Genomic DNA, 19,263 nt, shown 5'->3' with positions numbered 1-19,263 from the left:
CCTCTAGAAAGGAGCAGCACCCCAAAACACCCAACCCACAGAGCTGCAGCCAGATGGAGGCGACTGCAGCTGGATTTGGGAAGGGCAGGTGCCCTCCCTGCTGCCGGGGACAATTTGTGACAATATTGGTGACCTTCAGGAAAGCACACGACTGATCCCAGCCCAGACTGCTCTGAGTCATCCCAGCCCGGAGCCTGCAGGAGGCCCTTAATTGGAATGTGTCAGTGGGTTCAAAAACATTGCAGGGAGAAGAGGAAAGGCAAGTGGCATTAATTAGTTCATGGCAGTAATTAGCGTCAGCTGAAATAACCACGGGGGTTGATTATTGCAAAAAAAAAAAAGAGAGAGGCAGGGAGAGATTTGGACAGGAAGAACTTGGAGGAAAACTATTCTGGGATGTGGGAGCTCCCACTGCACTCCTCTGCTCGTGGAGTGAAGTTGTGGGATTGGCCTGGCCCTGTGTGGAGAAGCAAATGAGGGAAAAAATATCCTTTATATGGGAAAAAAAAAGCGTCCTTTGTTTGGGAAAAAAGGTGTCCCTTATATGGGAAAAAGATGTCCTTTATATGGGAAAAAAGGTGTCCTTTATATGGGAAAAAGATGTCCTTTGTATGGGAAAAAGGTGTCCTTTATATGGGAAAAGGGGATCCTTTTTGATACAAAATGGACATCTTTTTAGATTTTAAAAAATGTATCCTTTTAGGCAAAGCAAGGATTTGGGATCACATCCCCCTGCCCAAGATGTTAATTGATCTGAAGGCAATTTTAAAAAGAATTGGAGACTGACACCTCTGAGAAATAATCTGCTCTTCTCCTCCAGGCCAAGGGAGGAGAGTGAATTCATAAAGAAATCCTGATGGTCTGAGAGTGATCAGATCCCTCAGCCCCAGAGCTGGAGGTGCTGCTTGCCCAGGAGGGTCACGGCTGCTGCCCCTCCTGTGCAAGATTTTAGCAGGGGAAAATGCCCTGGAAAAGGCACCACGATGGGAAAGAGAAACAGAATCCATTTTACTGCTTTCTGTAAAAAAAAAAAAAAAAAGAATAAAAATAATATCCCCAACTTGCCAGGGAGCAGACACAGAGATAAGGGACAGGAAAAATCCGGGGTCAGGTGCGGCCCAGAGGCTCCTGTTTGGCACTCAGTGAGTGATAACACACAGAGATAACAGAGCAAGCACCAGCAGCAGGAAGGGGAGAGGAGAGGGTGGCTCAGGGCTGCTGCTGAACATCTGGACAGCAAAGGGCAGCAAAGCCTCTAAAGGGGGGAAATGATGCCTGAAGTTGGAGCTGTTCTGTTTCCCAGGCTCTGCACTGCATTGGGAAATAACTCTGAACTCCATGGAAGTGTCAGCAGCTCTCCTCACAGCCCAGGCACACACAACAATCCTTTTCCAGCCCCAGAACCAAGGACACTGTGACAGCTCCAGCCCAAAAAGTGCAAACAACAAAAAGGCCCAAAAAGGCCCAACAAAAAGGTCCAAAAAGTGCAAACAACAAAAAGGCCCCAAAGGCCCAAAAAGTGCAAACAACAAAAAGGCCCAAAAAGTGCAAACAACAAAAAGGCCCAAAAAGTGCAAACAACAAAAAGGCCCAAAAAGTGCCAACAACAAAAAGGCCCAAAAAGTGCAAACAACAAAAAGGCCCAAAAAGGCCCAACAAAAAGGTCCAAAAAGTGCAAACAACAAAAAGGCCCCAAAGGCCCAAAAAGTGCAAACAACAAAAAGGCCCAAAAAGTGCCAACAACAAAAAGGCCCAAAAAGCGCAAACAACAAAAAGGCCCAAAAAGGCCCAAAAAGTGCAAACAACAAAAAGGCCCAAAAAGGCCCAAAAAGTGCAAACAGCACGGAATTGAGGAGAGCAACCTGGGAGGATGGGACTGCACAACCTGGAGCTGGAATTGGACAATGAACCCGACATGGAAATGGACCAGAACTTATAAAAGTGTGAAAACTCCTGACTCAGGGTCCATCTTGGGTGTAGCCCTGGCTGGGCTCTTGTGCTGCCCAAGGTGAATCCTTTGAGGCCTTTTAATAAATCCCTGCTTTATTCTTCAACTCTGTGGGGATCAGAAAAGCAAAAACTTCCACAGACGCTGAAGGGTTTGATCTGCAGCCTTGGAAGAAGCTTGGATTGATGTAAAAATACAATGCACAGACAGCAGGAAAATCATAAATTTCTGTTTTCTAGAAATTGTTGTAAGAAAAAAAAATGTGCCTGAAGTAAGTGAGAATCTGCATTGATAAGAGGGTGAAGGGTTTGAAATGCAGGGGTGTGGTTGTATAAAATAAGAATTTAGAAGTTACAATAATATGTGTGCAAGTGAGACAGAAGCCATTAGACAAAAGTATCTGCAGTACAGCAAAAGTAAATGTGACAGGTTAGAAAAGCAGAATAAACCCTGTAACAACTCTATTGGGTTAGAAAGTTCTAAATCACCTTGTAAAGAATAAACTTGTGACTGCTCTTGAGCTATGGCTGACTGCTTGCTCCTGTAAAATCCCACAGCCTCTGAGACTGATGTTTATCTGAGCAATAAATCGTTCTTAGCTTGAAAATAATCCCATCCCTTCATTTTTAGCACCAACAAACTCTGACCAGCCTCTCCCCCTTCCCATATGGAGCATCCCCAGCCTGGCTCCTGCAGCCCCACAAGCCCCAGGAAGGAGCCCTGGAGCTGTGGGGATTGGGAAAAGGGGCACCCCACAGGCAAAACCCCAAAGTTTTCCAGCAGATCTGCTCCAGGAGCAGCTCTGGAGCCGTCCCTAAAAGCTGCAGCCGGGGAAGTGAAGTGGCTGTAGGGGGAGGGTGGCCTCAGTTTCCCTGCAGCTGGTGGCAGGGATGCTTTACTCACTGCTGATTATCAGCCCTGGCTGCTGCTCCTTCCCTGCAGCTTTGGGCAGCAGCCTGGCAGGGCAGGGGGAGTCACTCCCCTCCCTCTGTGCCACCCCCAGCCTGGGGACAGCCCCGGGGGTGCCACTGCTGCTGCCCCAGCCCCAGGAGCTGCCAGCAGTGCCAAAATGTGCAGCAGTGTCCTGAGCTGGCAGCACCAGAACCCCCCCCAGAAGCAGCAGGAGGGAGGCAAAGCTACCAAAAATCCCCCCCCTAAACATTGAAAAATCAGGGATGGGGGGAAAGAATCCCACAGCCCTTCCAATCCAGGGGTGCTGGAGCCTGTGCCAGCCCAGCTGGATCCCCAAAACAGGGGCAGGGAACACCACTGGCACCAGCCCCACCTGGCAGGTGGGCACAGCCCAACCCGTCCTGCGGCTCAAACAACATTTGAGCCAAATAAAATATTAAAAATTAACACGTGGGGTTCCCCCCTGGCACATCTGGGGCTTTTCCCTCCCCAGGAGGGAGGAGAACACAGCAGGAAAAGCTGCTGGCAGGGCAGGAGGAGGGGACACACTCCCAGGCCCCTCGGGAAAGCTGGGATGGTTCTCTGACACAGCACGAGGCTTTTGTAACCTCTGCCACGGCCAGAACAACAGCACAGGAATGTTTTCCCTGCTTTGGCCAAACAAAACAACAAACAAACCCCATCCCTGCAGCATCAGGAGCTTCCTGTCACCAACCTCCTCCCCACCAGGAGCCCTGGAAAAGCCTCAACCACAACCAGCAAAATTCAGTTTTTTCAATGGAATAATTGCTCCAAGCAGAGAATCTGAGCCCAGCAAAACCAGTTAGGATGGAGCTGCACTCCCAGTGCTGTGCTGGGAGGAGATTTGCCTCTTCCAGCCACAGGCAGACCTCGAGGGGTATTTATTTTCCTCACACCCCCTGCACTCTCAGAGAGGTTTGTGCCCCACAATGTGAGATTTTAATTGTTTGAGATTTTAATAAGCAGATGGGATCAACAGGAGCCGTTCTGCACACATTTGTTAAACCCTGGCAGGGAACAGTTCCACCCCTTTTCCCACTCCCTGCCCCCTTCCCATGTGGATTTCCACAGGCTTTTTGCCAGGGTGAGAGAAAAAGCAAACAAACCTTCAATTAACAGCTCATTCCTCCCCGGTATTCCCTCAGCAAGGACTTTGCAGAGGGAATTGATGGGGAAGGGCGAGCTGTGGGGTGTGGGAGCTCTGGCAGGATGCACAGGGCTCAGCCAGCCATCCATCAGCCCCCAAATGAAGGGCCAGGAGCGTGGCAGCAGTGCCTAATTCCATTACTGTAACACACGGCTTCCTCTGCATCCTCAGCCACCCCTGCGGACGTGAGCGAGGCCTCGGCAGCCCCAGCTCCTTGTGCCACATCCTGGGCTGCTGGAGCAGCCCCAGCTCCTCCTGCCTCATCCCGGGCTCCAGGAGCAGCCCCAGCTCCTTGTGCCTCATCCCGGGCTCCAGGAGCAGCTCCAGTTCCTCCTGCCACATCCCGGGCTCCAGGAGCAGCTCCAGCTCCTCCTGCCTCATCCCGGGCTCCAGGAGCAGCCCCAGCTCCCTGTGCCTCATCCCAGGCTCCAGGAGCAGCCCCAGCTCCCTGTGCCTCATCCCGGGCTCCAGGAGCAGTCCCAGTTCCCTGTGTCTCATCCCGGGCTCCAGGAGCAGCCCCAGCTCCCTGTGCCTCATCCAAACCTGCAGGAGCAGTTCCAGCCCAGCCTGCAGGAGCAGCTCCAGCTCCCTGTGCCACATCCCAGGCTCCAGGAGCAGCTCCAGCTCCTCCTGCCTCATTCCGGGCTCCAGGAGCAGCCCCAGCTCCTCCTGCCTCATCCCAGGCTCCAGGAGCAGCTCCAGCTCCCTGTGTCTCATCCCGGGCTCCAGGAGCAGTCCCAGGGATGGGCTTTTTGGGATTTTGCCCTGTAGGAATTTTGGGCTTTCTATGCTGCCAGGCACTGACCCCCAGGAGAACACTGCACTGACCTGAGGCCGTGGAGAAGCTTCCAGAATGGAATGACAGAACTGGGATTGTGGGGGTGGAGTTTGGATGGAAGTGTGTGATGTCACAGCGGGGAAAACTCAGAGTTTGGGGTTTAGAATACAGGAATAGATAGAAAGCAAGGTGGAGGTTTTAGGGTGGAAGCTGCTCCTTCTCCTTCACCTCCTTCTCCATGGGTTTGGGTGGTTTTGTGTAATTGGATAAAAAAGTCCCCATTGTGGACCACAGGTAGTTAGTTATTGGGTTAAAAGTAAAAATAATTTAGGTGTCATTTCTTAATTACACACTTTATCCTTAAAAACCCTTGTAGAAAGAAAGATGTGTCTCCATTTTTAGTGTGTCAGAGTGAAGTGCTGCAGAACTCAGGGTTTGTGAGACGGTGACACAGATGAGAACTAACAAACACCTGAGTCCCAACCAGAAATACCTTCTCACACATTTAATCCCAACCCTGGCATTAAAAAAAAAAAAAAAAGCAGCAAAAACTCCACACTGAGTCAGAGCTTCCCCTGCAGCTCCAGAGCCGTGGGGATCCCCACGGAAGCAGCTTCCCCCTCCCTGCCTCCCCCCAGCCAGTGACAGAACCTCTCCTGCTGCTTCCCCTGACACCTTAATGGCAGGTTTGCCTTTCACCGTGGAGGAATTAATTTGGGGTTATGCTTTGAGCAAATTCAAAGGCACGTTTTGAGATCAAAGAAGGGCCCCGGATAAACAGGGGCTGGTGCAGGAGGCACAGGGAGGGCAAGGAGGAGATCCTTCCGTGCTCCTCCTCGTGGGAAACTTCCCTTTTACCTTTGGGAGCCAGGCCCAAGCAGAAAGCAAAATTCAGGCAGAAAAGGATGAGCCAGGAGGAGGGAAAAGCCCATGGAATATCAGAGCTGGGAGGAGGAAAAAGCCCATGGAATATCAGAGCTGGGAGGAGGGAAAAGCCCGTGGAATATCGGAACTGGGAGGGGAGAAAAACCCATGGAATATCAGAGCTGGGAGGAGGAAAAAGCCCATGGAATATCAGAGCTGGGAGAGGAGAAAAGCCCATGGAATATCAGAGCTGGGAGGAGGGAAAAGCCCATAGAATATCAGAGCCAGGAACAGGGAAAAGCCCATGGAATATCAGAGCTGGGAGAGGAGAAAAACCCATGGAATATCAGAGCTGGGAGGAGGGAAAAGCCCATGGAATATCAGAGCTAGGAACAGGGAAAAGCCCATGGAATATCAGAGCTGGGAGGAGGGAAAAGCCCATGGAATATCAGAGCCAGGGAATACCAGCAGCCTTCCCAGCAATTCCTGCTGCAGGGGAAAGAGGCTGAGGATGGAGGGGGGAATGCTGCAGGAGCTGGTGGAATGAAGAATTCAGCCAGGTTTTCCCTGTCCCTGCTTTTTCCCAGAGGGATTTTTCAGCCCAGCCCATCAAAGTGCTCCAGATCCCACAAACCTGACCAGGGTGGGAGGGGATTCAAGCCTGACTCAGGATCAAGGAGCTCTGCAGCTCCAGCTCTGGGGCTTCCCAAATAATGCTTTTATGAAAATGATAATGCTTTTATGAAATGCTTGATGCATAATGAGAGAGAATTCTAATTAAGAGCAGCTGACAAATTGCACTGCGGCAGTAAATAAGCCTTTACCTCCATTAATAAAATGAAATGCTTTGGTAGAAATTAGGATAATTAGGATTTTGTGGGGGGTTTTTGGCAAATAATTCCGACCTCTCCAGCCGCCACTGGATCCCAAGCACTGAACTGGTGCACAGGGGCAGGGCAGGGGTGGGAAGCAGGAAGGTTTTCCATGGATCCCATGGAAAAACAGATTGAAAAGAAACCTTGGGGGTTTCTGAGTCTTCCCCAGGATCCCATGGGTGGGTTTGTTTGGTGGGGATTTTCAGCACCAGAGATTTTCATGGCAGAAATCCCACCTGGGACAGGAGACAGGGATCAATCCCTCATGGATCTATAACCTCTGGGTTGGGGTTAATTGATAAATTAATGAAACCCACGCCCAGGTAACTCTGGGTTATTTGGAGATGGAAGGGAAGGATGTTTCCCAATGGGAGGCTTTGCTGCATTCCCAAAAAACAAAACTGCTCACCCTCAGAGGCAGATCCCTGCTTCCTCCCCGAGCCTGTGGAAAAGGGCCAGGGCTCCACAAAACCAAACAAACACGAGGGCTGCTGTTTGTTCCGCCCTGAGCAAAGGAAATCTGAGCAAAGCAGGAATGCAGGAGCCCCCAGCTCCATCCTCCCCCTCCAGCAGGGGAAAAAAAAAAAAAAGTTCCACCCCAGCCCCACACTCTAAAACTTAACAAAGCAGAAAATCCTGCCTCGAAAACCCTCCACCTACCCCAGCCATGAGGTTGTGCAGCTAATTAACTTGCTGGGAGTCACAGCTGAGGGGGAAAACAGCACATTAAAATGGGAATGTGAGCTGGGAGGAATGGGCAGATTGCACCAGAGGAATCCCATCAGCAGCAGGCACAGACCCTGCAGCTCCCCAGGCTCCCCCTGCCTCCTGGAACAATGAACCCAGCACATCAGAGCAGCAGGGGGAGAGGCAGGAGCAGCTTCCCAGCTCTGGAGGGGGGAGCAGGGACAGGAGGACCCCCAGGCATCCTCCAAGTGCACCCACGACTGCCCTGCCTTGTCCCACCACGTGGAGAACCCCCAAATCCCTGAATTATTGAGGCTGGAAAAGCCCTCCAAGATCTCAGAGCCCCAGCTGTGCCCCATGCCCACCTTGTCCCCAGAGCTCTGAGTGCCACCTCCCGCCTCCCCTGGACACCTCCAGGGATGGGCACTCCAACTCCTTCCAATGCCTGGCACCTTTTCCTGGAAGAAATTCCTCCTAAAATGCAGGTATTTACCAGGAATCACTTCCTAGTGTCCCCCTCTCCAAAAAAAAAAAAAAAAAACCAAAAAAACAAACAAAATGCTCCTCATGGTCTAATCCAGCTGTAGTTTAGGCCTGAGGGAAAAATTGCAATTTTAAACAATGTGCAGCTACACCTTGATGGTCCTTCCTCCTCCTCCTCCTCCTCCATGCACAGCTCTCAGCTTTCCCTCCCAAAAAGGGACTTGTATGGATTTAGAAAGCAAAATATTCACCCTGAAGGCACATTCAGAGCCAGACACGAGGAGAGGATCCTCAGGGCTCTTCATCGAGCTCCCAAAGCCTTCCCAAGAGCTCCTGCCCAAAATAGCCCAAAATTCACTGTGCAAAACATCCAGTCCCAAACCACGCTCCCAAAGAGCCTTCAAGCCACGATGTGCACGTCCAGAAAAGGGCAGGAGCACCAAAAAAATCCTGTTTGGAGGGGGCCAAGGGGATTCAGCTCCCAGCAGGACCCTGCAGATCCTCAACCTGCTCAGGGGCACTTCGGGGCAGCTGCAGAGCAGAGCCCAAATTCTTCCCAAGACAGGTGAGACACCATGGCCAGAGAGGGATTTTGGCTGTGCTGGGTCTGTGGGATGAGGGGCACCCATGGAATAAACACCCACCCCACAAAAGGCTTTTTTAAAAGGCACTTTTAACCAAAGCTGCTGTTTGTTTAAATCCAGGGAACGCTCTGCCCAACACATGAGGCTTTATTGATTTCCTCTGTGCTCAGGAGCAAAATAAAACCACCAAACCTGTACCCAGCAGACAAGGGAAAAAAAAAAAAAAACACTAAAATCCAATGGAGATGGTATTTCCAGGGTGCAATTACAGCCCTGGCTCCCCATCCTCCCTCCCTGACCATCTTTTACACTCCTGGTTAGAGCTGAGTGATGGCCCAGCAGCTCTGGGCCTGGATTATTCATTAACTCCTGCTGCTCCTGCAGCCTCTGCCCTGCTCCCCTGCTCCCCAAGAGACCCCCCAGACCCCACAGGGCAGGGATGGAGCTCCTCCCTGTGCACTCAGATGTTCCTGAGCAACACCAAGCCTGGAGGGAGAGGAGATGAGGCTGATTAAGCCTCATTATCCTATTTAGTAATGATGGCAGCAGAGGAGTGGGAAGAGCAGGAGCTGAGGTAGGGCTGGGGCAGCTCCTGGGGGTTTGCAGCTCCCACCAGGACCAGCTGCATTCCTCCCTCTCCCTGCTCCTGTCCCAGTGCCAGCAGGGAATTCCTGCTCGCCCAGGGGCTGTGAGCCATTGAAAGCAGGAGCCAGGGAGCTCCTGGGGGGCTCCACTGCACCCAAAGCCCCCAAACCCCATCCACGAGGGCTTGGGAACACCTCAGGATCCCTCAGGACAGCTCCTGGGGACTCAGCAGCTCACAGAGAGGGATAAAATCACACCAGAGAGTGATAAAATCACTCAGGGTGGAAAAGCCCTCTGAGAACAGCCAGTGCCACCACCCCAGCACTGCCCAGGCCACCACGGCCACGTCCCCAAGTGCCACATCCTGAACTCCTCAGGGATGGGGATCCACCCTGGGCAGCTGGGCCAGCTCCTGACGCTTCCAGTGCTTCCAGCTTCCACCTGCACGTGAAAATCCAGCAGCAAAAGCAGCCAGGGACTGCCTGCAAAGCAGAGCCAGGGCTGGGGGAATCCTCTGGCCTCTCCTGGGACTGCCCCAGGAAGGGCAAGCAGCACATCCCAAACCCAATAAAACACCAAACTCTGAACAAAACCCACCCAAGGCAGCAGAGCTGCACGACAGATTTGAAGGATGAGAATAATAACACTTAATTCCAGCATTCTTATGCCTTTCAGTAGATCCAAAATAGCTCCTGAGCCATCAGGGACCTGCTGCATTGAATTTTTAAGTCAACTTTCCCTCAGAGGCTTTGGGTCTTGGCAGTGAAGGCACCGAGCCCCAAACCCTTTTTAGGAAAGGCACCAGAGGCTCACCCAGCCCCATCAGCACCCAAAACCTCCTCAAGCACCAGCTGAAAGCCTCGTTTAAAGAAAAATCCAGGTTAAACTGGAGGCTCCACGCCAGGAGATTTGGGGAAATAAAGGAGAGCCCATTTCTGAACCCCCTGGGATCTGTTTTTGCCCTGCTCTCGCCCTCCAAGTGCCCCCGAATTTCCCGGTGATGTTTGCCAAGCCCCACCAGCATCTCCTCCTCAGCTGGGGGATGAACAAACACCCGGGGAAAAGGCAAAGATAAAGATGTAATAGATTAGAACTGCCTTTTGTGAGGAATGGAATGACTCCAGCTGCTCGGGATCCTCACCACTTGGGCTGGGAGCTTAACCCTTCCTCTGCCACAAGCAAACCCCGCGGTGCCCCAGCCCCAGCGGGGCTGAGGCAGGAGGAAAACCCTTCTGGCTGCCAGCAGAGCAGGGCTGGGCTGACAGGGAGTCGATAAAAGCTTTTAGAGGTGGCTGTTATCCAGCCTGGAGCTGTGCCAGGCGGGCAGGGCTCCCTCCTCCTGCCCTGGCTGCCCCAGCACCCTCCCAGCCCCAAACTGAGTCACAAACCCTCGGGAGAAACCCGGGCTCCAGAGGAAGGGAGGTGGCCCCAGAGCACGTTCCCAGCCCAGGCCTGGCTCAAGCCTCACCAAAATTTTGTTTTTCATTTCAACTCGCTCAGCTCGAGCCTCTCCCCAGAACCTGCCGAGTCTCCGTTCTCTTCCCAAAGCATCCCAAAATTCCCATCCTGGAGCCACTGCCCAGCTCCAGGAGCCATTCCTGCTGCTCCAGGCGGGGGACACAGAGCCCCCCACCCCCTGCCAGCTCTCCTGACCCTTCCCAAGGCATCCAGGGGGAGGAAAAGCAGCCTTTGGATCAAGCAGACCCCGACAGGGTGGCTCCTGCCCCTTTTCCAGGAGGAAAACACACACAGCAGCATTATTTTGGGATAAAAACCCTCCCCCAGCTCCTCTGAGGGTCTAAATCCTCCTTGGCCACATCCCAGCCAGCAGAATTCCCACGGGATGAGCCTGTCCCACACGGAGCAAACCAGCCAGGAGACAACAGCTCTGCTCCCAGCAGCATTGCAGCTGGATTTGAGGATATGTTGGATGTTTTTACACCTGGATTTGAGGATATCTTGGATGGTTTTTACACCTGGATTTGAGGATATGTTGGATGGTTTTTACACCTGGATTTGAGGATATGTTGGATGTTTTTACACCTGGATTTGAGGATATGTTGGATGGTTTTTACACCTGGATTTGAGGATATATTGGATGGTTTTTACACCTGGATTTGAGGATATGTTGGATGGTTTTTACACCTGGATTTGAGGATATGTTGGATGGTTTTTACACCTGGATTTGAGGATATATTGGATGTTTTTACACCTGGATTTGAGGATATATTGGATGTTTTGACACCTGCACTGCTCCCTGCAAGGCCAGCACCCTCCCTGCCCGTCCTTGTCACTCCACCCCGCTCCTCCCCACACGAGAATTTCACTTCCCCCAGTAAACACCCAGTACCAACTCCAGCCACCAGCACCAAGTGGGGCTTGTGCTCCAGCTGCTTCTCCATCCTGCTGGGAAACATCAGCCCAAGGCAGAGCATCCAGCCCAGCCCAGTGGGACACCCTGGGACAGGGAGAGCAGCAGGAAAGGGCAGAGCTCAGAGCCAAAGAGCTCCCAGGGGATCCAGGAGCAGCTCCTGAATCCTGCAAGCGTTTGGGAGCCCCCAAAAAACCCAGAGAGGGCGAGGAGAGGAAGGAGAGGCTCAGCAGGGGCATTTCACCCACTGGCATGGGAGTGTGTCTCAGGCTGGGGGTGAGTTCAATTCCCATCCTGGGGCAGTTCTCTGCTGTGAATTGGGCAGTGTTCTTCATCCCTGCCACCGCCAATCCTCCCTGCAGGAGATATCTCCTGTTAATGGGCTATTAATTATCTTCTGATAATGGGCCAATAATTATTAATTGTTTTCTGTTCATGGGCCAAAAATTATCTCCTGTTCATGGGCCAATAATTATTAATTGTTTTCTGTTCATGGACCAATAATTATCTCCTGTTCATGGGCCAATAATTATTAATTATCTCCTGTTCATGGGCCAATAATTATTGTTTTCTGTTCATGGGCCAATAATTATCTCCTGTTCATGGACCAATAATTATTAATTATCTTCTGTTCACGGGCCAGTGAGTGTCCCTGCATGGCTGAGAAAATTCCATCATCCCATGGGGAGAGGCTGTGCCCAGGGGAGGAGCCAAGCATTCCTACCTGGATACAATCTGAGATCCTGGGACACCACAGCAGCCTTTGCCCACTGCATTCCCAGAGGAGCAGCTTTCTTCCCACTGCATTCCCAGAGGAGCAGCTTTCTTCCCCACTGCATTCCCAGAGGAGCAGCTTTCTGCCCCACTGCATTCCCAGAGGAGCAGCTTTCTGCCCCACTGCATTCCCAGAGGGAGCCCAGGCCCATCTCCAGCAGCCCTGGAGCTCCAGAGGAAAACTCCAGCCTTGTCCAGGATCCTGCTCCAGCAGAAGCACAGCTGGCACTGCAGGAGGGCTGAGCCCCCATGGAATGGCACTGCTGCCACCAGCCTGACCCACAGCCTGCCAGGGCCTGCTCTGACTCTGCCAGTGGTTTTTTTTTGTTTGTTTGTACTATTACATTCGTGTTTTTATTTTTCCCTAGTGCAGAACTGTTATTCCTATTCCCATATCTTTGCCTGAGAGCCCCTTAATTTCAAAATCATAATAATTCAGAGGGAAGGGGTTTGCATTTTCCATTTCAGGGGAGGATCCTGCCTTCCTTAGCAGACACCTGACTTTTCAAACCAAGACAGAGCAACCCCACAACATCCAGCGATCCCACAACCTCCAGCATTTCTCCTCCCAGCTGAGGATGCACCCAACTGGAGCTGGAGCTGTGACCCTGTCAGGAAAGGCTCCAAAAGCCAGGAAAAAAAAAAAAAAGCCTCTGGTGCTACAGACTCCTAAAAACTTCCCATTCCTTCCTCACAACCACAGGCCAATAAAATCCCACTGAGCTAAGTATGAAAATGGAAGGATCTCCTTGGAAATGTTTGGAAATCTCTTCAGTGATTGCACCATTCCTGCCTTCCCAGCTGCAGAAATCCACCAGCTCCCCATTTATTTATATTTTTAGCAGCAGTCTCAGGCTGCCTGCCTGGATTGAGCAGCACTGCCAGGGCTGGCAGCTCTGCACACAAAGCCCCCGGGCTGGGACACGAGGTCACACCTGAGCTGCTTGAGGAGTGCTGCCAGCCAAAAGAACAAAAGCAGAGGTGTGAAGTGGGGGGGAAAAACAGCAAGATTAAAAAAAAAAAAAAATACAGAGCTCAGCGAGTCTAAAGCTGCATCCAGCACAGCCAGAGCCAGGGGAAATCACAAAATCATTAAATCTGGGAGAGAATCCATCCATGCCCAGCAGCTGCTCTTCCCTGCAGCTGGAGGAAGGGCAGGAACCTCCCAGCCTGGGAATTCCCACTGATGAATACTGGGATGAGCCCCCAAACTGGGAATTCCCACTGACAGCACTGGGATGAGCCCCCAGACTGGGAATTCCCACTGACAGCACTGGGATGAGTCCCAGACTGGGAATTCCCACGGACCAGCAGTGGCAGCAGCCCCCAGCCCCACAGTTCCCACTGACCAGCACTGGGATCATTCCCCAGCCCCACAATTCCCACTGACAGCACTGGGATGAGCCCCCAGACTGGGAATTCCCACTGACCAGCAGTGGGATCATTCCCCAGCCCCACAGTTCCCACTGACCAGCACTGGGATCATTCCCCAGCCCCACAATTCCCCAGCCCCACAGTTCCCACTCACCAGCAGTGGCAGCAGCAGGTCAGCCCCGTACACGAACGCTGCCCCCAGGGCAAAGCCCGCGGCCACAGGGAAGAAGGAGAAGGCCCCAAAGGTCCCGGATTCCTCGGCCAGCTCGATGGCCGGGGCCAGCAGGGACCAGTAGGACGCTGCCAGCATCACCTGGGGACAGAGGGGAGTGGTGAGACCCCGTGGGATGGAAGAGAAGCTGAAATCCCGAAGGAGAAATGGGTGCAGGACGCAGTGGAAGGAGCCCAGAGGCTGCAGCAGGAGGATGCTGGGGAAAGGTGAGCCCAGCTCTGCCCAGCAGCCCCCAGAACCCCAGGAAATTCCCTTGGCAGGCTGCTCAGAGCCCCGAGATGGTTTGGGCTGGAAAAGACCTTAAAGCTCATCCAGTGCCACCACAGCAGGGACACTTCCACTGTCCCAGATGCTCCCAGCCCTGTCCAGCCTGGCCTTGGGCACTGCCAGGGATCCAGGGGCGGCCACAACTGCTCTGGGCACCCTGTGCCAGTGTCCCAACACCCTCCCAGAGAATTCCCTCCCAACTGCCAACCCAAACCTCCTCTCCTGCAGCTCAAAGGCCCCCAAGAGGAGCTGCTGCCCAGCTCTGCCACCCCCAGCCCCTTCTCAGGAGGGAGCAGGGAGCTGCCTCTGCTGCAGACACCAGTCCCTGGGGGGCTGTGTAAATCTGAGCTGGCTGTGAGTAAGAAGAACGAGGGTTGTCATGTCAGGCTTCAGCACGGCTGTCAAACCTCATATTTCAAATGCCACCTCCTTTAAAAAACAACCACACACCCCAACGTGGCAACACAGGCAGCAGGGAGAGGCTCTGGAGAATTATGTTGTCAGCTCACGTTAAGATATCATTTCCCCACGGCAAACAGAGCCCTGACAGAGCTCAGCCCCCAGATCCTGCCAGGATCCCACAGCTCAGGGCTCCTGGGGAGCTGCCACAGCTCTGAGCCAGCCCAAGGTGCAGGAAAAGGGATTTATTCCGTTTCTTTGTGCTCTGCAGATCAACCCCAGGTGCTGGAAGGCTTTGTCATGGGTTTACAGAACACTCCAAGCTGCAAGGGAGCCCTTCAGCAGCCTGCCCTCAGCCCAGGGTGGGATTTGGGATCTGCTGGAGCAGCCAGCTCCTGCCCACCCAGGGCAGGCTCAGAGCCCGGCTCCAGCTGGTCCCAGGAGTGACAAAAGGGGAGGAATCCTGCCAACAACCCAGGTTCAGGGACAAACCCACACTGATCCCAAAGCTCTGCCAACACCCGGGTTAAGGGACAAACCCACACTGATCCCAAAGCTCTGCCAACAACCCGGGTTCAGGGACAAACCCACACTGATCCCAAAGCTCTGCCAACACCCGGGTTCAGGGACAAACCCACACTGATCCCAAAGCTCTGCCAACAACCCGGGTTAAGGGACAAACCCACACTAATCCCAAAGCTCTGCCAACACCCGGGTTCAGGGACAAACCCACACTGATCCCAAAGCTCTGCCAACAACCCGGGTTAAGGGACAAACCCACACTGATCCCAAAGCTCTGCAGATCAACCCAGGTTCAGGGACAAACCCACACTGATCCCAAAGCTCTGCCAACAACCCGGGTTAAGGGACAAACCCACACTGATCCCAAAGCTCTGCCAACAACCCGGGTTCAGGGACAAACCCACACTGATCCCAAAGCTCTGCCAACAACCCGGGTTAAGGGACAAACCCACACTAATCCCAAAGCCCTGCAGTGGCCCAGCCAGGGACAGCACCCAGGCCTCAGTGTCCCCGAGCCAGCTGGTGGCAAAGGCAGGAATAAAAGAGGAAAATCCCCCTGGATCAACAAGCCTGGAACCAGAGAGGATTTTCCACACCTTCCCCTCGCTCCAGCCCCACGGAGCCAGGGACCCAAAGTGGGTTTGGGGCACTTTCACAGCCTTTGTGCCCCAAAGATGCCACAATGCCATGAATGCAGCAGGACTGGGCAAACACAGAGCAGGCAGGAGGCAGCTCAGGGACCCAAAGCATCACTGGGGGAGCCCAAACCCTGCCCAGCAGTGGGACAGGAGACAAAAAACCAGCCCGGGGCAATGAATGCAGATCCGTGCCCCTCACTCTGCTGGGAATCCCTCCAAACACAGCAGGATTTAAACCCAAATCTCTCCCAGGGCTGGGCATCTCCTTCCACAAGGATTCAGTGCAGGAATCCCCCAAATTCTGGGCTTCAAGCTCTCGTCAGCCCCCAAGCCCAGAGATCCAGCACTGCCCCCGTGGCTGTGGAGCCACACAGGAGCTTTTATGTTAAAATTCAGAATAAACTGAGCCACGACCTTCACACCCAGGGCTGGGTTGAGCCCACCCACCCTGCTGGGCTACAATTAAATCCCTCATGAATCCCAGGTGGGATCCCTGGGGTGGGAATGGGAACACCAAGGGAAAGGTGGGGAGCAGGAAATCCAGGAAAAGGAGGTGGGAGAGGCAGGTGGAAGATGAAGACATTGGCAGGGCACTTTTCTTGCCAAACTTTTCCACTTGGCTTCATAAAGGTTCCATTAAGCAGCCTGAGCAGAGCTGTGTGAATCCCTGGTGCTGTTTTAAGGGAATATTTGATCCCAGAGTGCCTGGGGAAGGCTGAGGAGGATTTCCTGCTGCACCTGGGACAGGGAAAAAGCAAAGTGCAGCCCAGGCAGAGGAAAAGCTGTGCCAGGCTGCAGGGAAAGGGGCTGCAGGTGTTTGGTCCTGGTGCCTGAGCCCAGCCCTGCAGCACCACAGAGAACGGCTGGGGGGGGAAATAAATAAAAAAATCTCATTTAAGGATATGAAGATTTAAGAGAAAAATGCAAAATTTCCCATCAGATGCCCCAGCAAGCAAAGCTTTGTCTCTATGGAAACACATCACCTCGGAGGCTCCTGCATGCAGAACCCTGGATCAGCTGGGACTGCCAGAGAGGGAACTGAGGCAGGGAAAAGGCAAAGGCAGGGTGGGCAGGGCTGCAGGGAGGAGCTGCACAGGTGCCTCCAGCAGCTCAGGTGACACCTGTGGCACCAGCAGGAGCAGCCTGAGCTGCCAGGATGCTCCCAGTGCAGCCCAGTTCAGTTTAAACACACACCCAGGGGGGAAAGGGGAAAAAAAGGGGAAAGGGAAAAAAAGGGGAAAGGGAAAAAAGGGGGAAAAAAAAGGGGGGAAAAAAAGGGGGGAAAAAAAGGGGGGAAAAAAAGGGGGGAAAAAAAAGGGGGGAAAAAAGGGGGAAAGGGGAAAAAGGAGGAAAGGGGAACAAAAGGGGGGAAGGGGAAGGTTCCTTGTGTTGTTGAACCATTTTGAGGCACGGAAAAGATGGAGACAGAGCTGTTGGCCAAGCAATGGCAACATTGGCCAGCTGGGAAAATTCAAACTCAGGGGGAGCCCTGTCCCCAGTGTCACCAGTCCCCAGTGTCCCCAGGGCTGCCTGGCCCCAGTGTCACCAGTCCCCAGTGTCACCAGTCCCCAGTGTCACCTGTCCCCAGTGTCCCCAGAGCTGCCTGGCCCCAGTGTCACCTGTCCCCAGTGTCACCTGTCCCCAGTGTCACCTGTCCCCAGTGTCCCCAGGGCTGCCTGGCCCCAGTGTCACCTGTCCCCAGTGTCCCCAGTGTCACCTGTCCCCAGTGTCCCCAGAGCTGCCTGTCCCCAGTCCCCAGTGTCCCCAGTGTCACCTGTCCCCAGTGTCCCCAGTGTCACCTGTCCCCAGTGTCACCTGTCCCCAGTGTCACCTGTCCCCAGTGTCCCCAGGGCTGCCTGGCCCCTCCAGGCACCCCAGGAACAATTCCCCCTTCCTGCCCTGAGCCCTGCCAGCTGAAAGAGCTGAGGGAAAAGCAAATGTTTGCAGGAGTTCTGCTCCCTGAGCCACACCTGGGCCAGGCAGGGCTGACTCAGAGCTGCTGGCAGGGTGACCTGGCAGAGCCCAGGTGACCCCAGCACTCAGGTGGGGAAGGGGCACCTCCCCCCAGAGCACAGCCCAGGTGCCCTCCAGCACCTGCAGGGTGGGGTTTAGCAGCTGGACTCGATCCTTAATGAGGGAAACAACCAAGATTTAGTGAGTCTGGGTGAGGCCCCACCTGCCCCAGCACCTGGGGCAGCCCCACGTTGCCAAGGCCCTGCACAGCTCCCAAATTCCAGGTTTTCCTCCAGGAAAAGCTGCCAGGAGCCCCGCACTTCACATGCAGGCTCCACGGAGAGCTGCAGCTCTCTCTTCCCTCTCCTCCCAAGGTTTAAAGCATCCACGGGGAAGCACCAAGCCAGCACAGCTCTCCTGGCCATCCCAGTGCCCCCAGAGCCCCCCAAAAAACCCAAGGAAACGGGGGAGGGGGGGTTTGAGTGCAAGGAGCCAAAGCAGCGTGGGCAGCTCGGTGCCAGCAGGAGCCTGAGCCCTTCCCTGCCCTCAGGGAATCATCCAAGGGATTTTAACTCCAGTGGGCAACCAAACCAAGCGTGGAGGGGCTGCAGAGAACACGGGGAGGAGGAGGAGGAGGAGGAGGAGGAGGAGGAGGAGGAGGAGGAGGATGCTGCACTCACCCCTGCAGCAAAGCCCAGGCTCCCATCGAGGATCCGCCTCTGGAAAAAAAAAACAAGCACAAACCACCCTGAACTGGTGGAGAAAGCACTGCCACAGAGCTGGGAGAGGGGTCACCAGGCTGGAGAGGGACTCTGCACGAGAGGGAGTGGCTTCCCACTGCCAGGGGACAGGGTTAGGTGGGATTTTGGGAAGGAGTTGTTCCCTGGGATGGAATTCCCAGAGCAGCTGTGGCTGCCCCGGGATCCCTGGCAGTGCCCAAGGCCAGGCTGGGCACTGGGGCTGGGACACCCTGGGACAGTGGAAGTGTCCCTGCCACCCCAGGACGGGTTTTGTCCCCTCCCCAAGGAAGAAAACCAAAGTGCTCCTCCAAAGGGAGCCTCACTTGGCACAGCCACCTCCTGAATAAATCATCACAAGGCCGAGGCATAAATAATAAATAATAAATAATAAATCCATCTGGGCAATTTGGAACACCCAGGCAAGGGGGCCTCTAAATTTGGATCCAGGATGACTTAAACTCCCCAGTTTGCTCGTTCTGACCCAAATCCTGCCCTGGAAACGTGGCAGCAAAAGCAGGTTAGAGGCAGGGGAGCTGCTGCTCCCAGCCCAGAGCCCTGCCCGTGCCTGCAGAGCCCCAGGAGCACATCCCAGGCTCAGCAATTCGCTCTCCTTCCCCTCCTGAGTGGTGGGACAGGAGCTGGATTTTCCCTCTTCTTGCCCCTCAGAGCTGGGAGCAGACAGGAGAAGCCAGCCATGAGCAGGGCACAGCCCAGATCCCGTGGGATGCCAGGGCTGAGGAGGAATGCCAGGGCTCACCTGCCCTTGGATGGGATCCTATGGGATTTGTGGGATCCCAGGCACTGCCCCAGGGCTCACCTGCCCCCGGATCAGGATCTGTGGGGTCCCCAGGGCTCACCTGCCCTCAGACTGGGATCTGTGGGGTCCCCAGGGCTCACCTGCCCCCGGATCAGGATCTGTGGGGTCCCCAGGGCTCACCTGACCTCGGATCAGGATCTGTGGGGTCCCCAGGGCTCACCTGCCCTCAGATCAGGATCTGTGGGGTCCCCAGGGCTCACCTGCCCTCAGACTGGGATCTGTGGGGTCCCCAGGGCTCACCTGCCCTCGGGTTGGGATCTGTGGGGTCCCCAGGGCTCACCTGCCCTCGGAT

At 54.1% G+C, this 19,263-nt stretch overlaps 1 protein-coding gene across 4 annotated transcripts in view; it reads right to left on the bottom strand.

Annotated features, from left to right (window-relative positions):
- The window catches only part of SLC39A11 (solute carrier family 39 member 11), a 92,132-nt gene that overhangs the window by 57,831 nt on the left and 15,038 nt on the right, over positions 1-19,263 (bottom strand). For all 4 annotated transcript variants that reach the window (XM_053960454.1, XM_053960456.1, XM_053960455.1 and 1 more), the window contains exons 3-4: positions 18,095-18,133; positions 13,558-13,716 (exon numbers count right to left, since the gene is read on the bottom strand). In XM_053960454.1, the coding sequence (XP_053816429.1) occupies positions 13,558-13,716; positions 18,095-18,133 (198 nt within the window). The remainder of the gene's footprint in view (positions 1-13,557; positions 13,717-18,094; positions 18,134-19,263) is intronic.

This window comes from Vidua chalybeata, chromosome 19 (genome assembly GCF_026979565.1).
Source record: "Vidua chalybeata isolate OUT-0048 chromosome 19, bVidCha1 merged haplotype, whole genome shotgun sequence".
Classification (NCBI taxonomy): Eukaryota; Metazoa; Chordata; class Aves; order Passeriformes; family Viduidae; genus Vidua; species Vidua chalybeata.
This window is presented reverse-complemented; position numbering and strand designations above follow the sequence as displayed.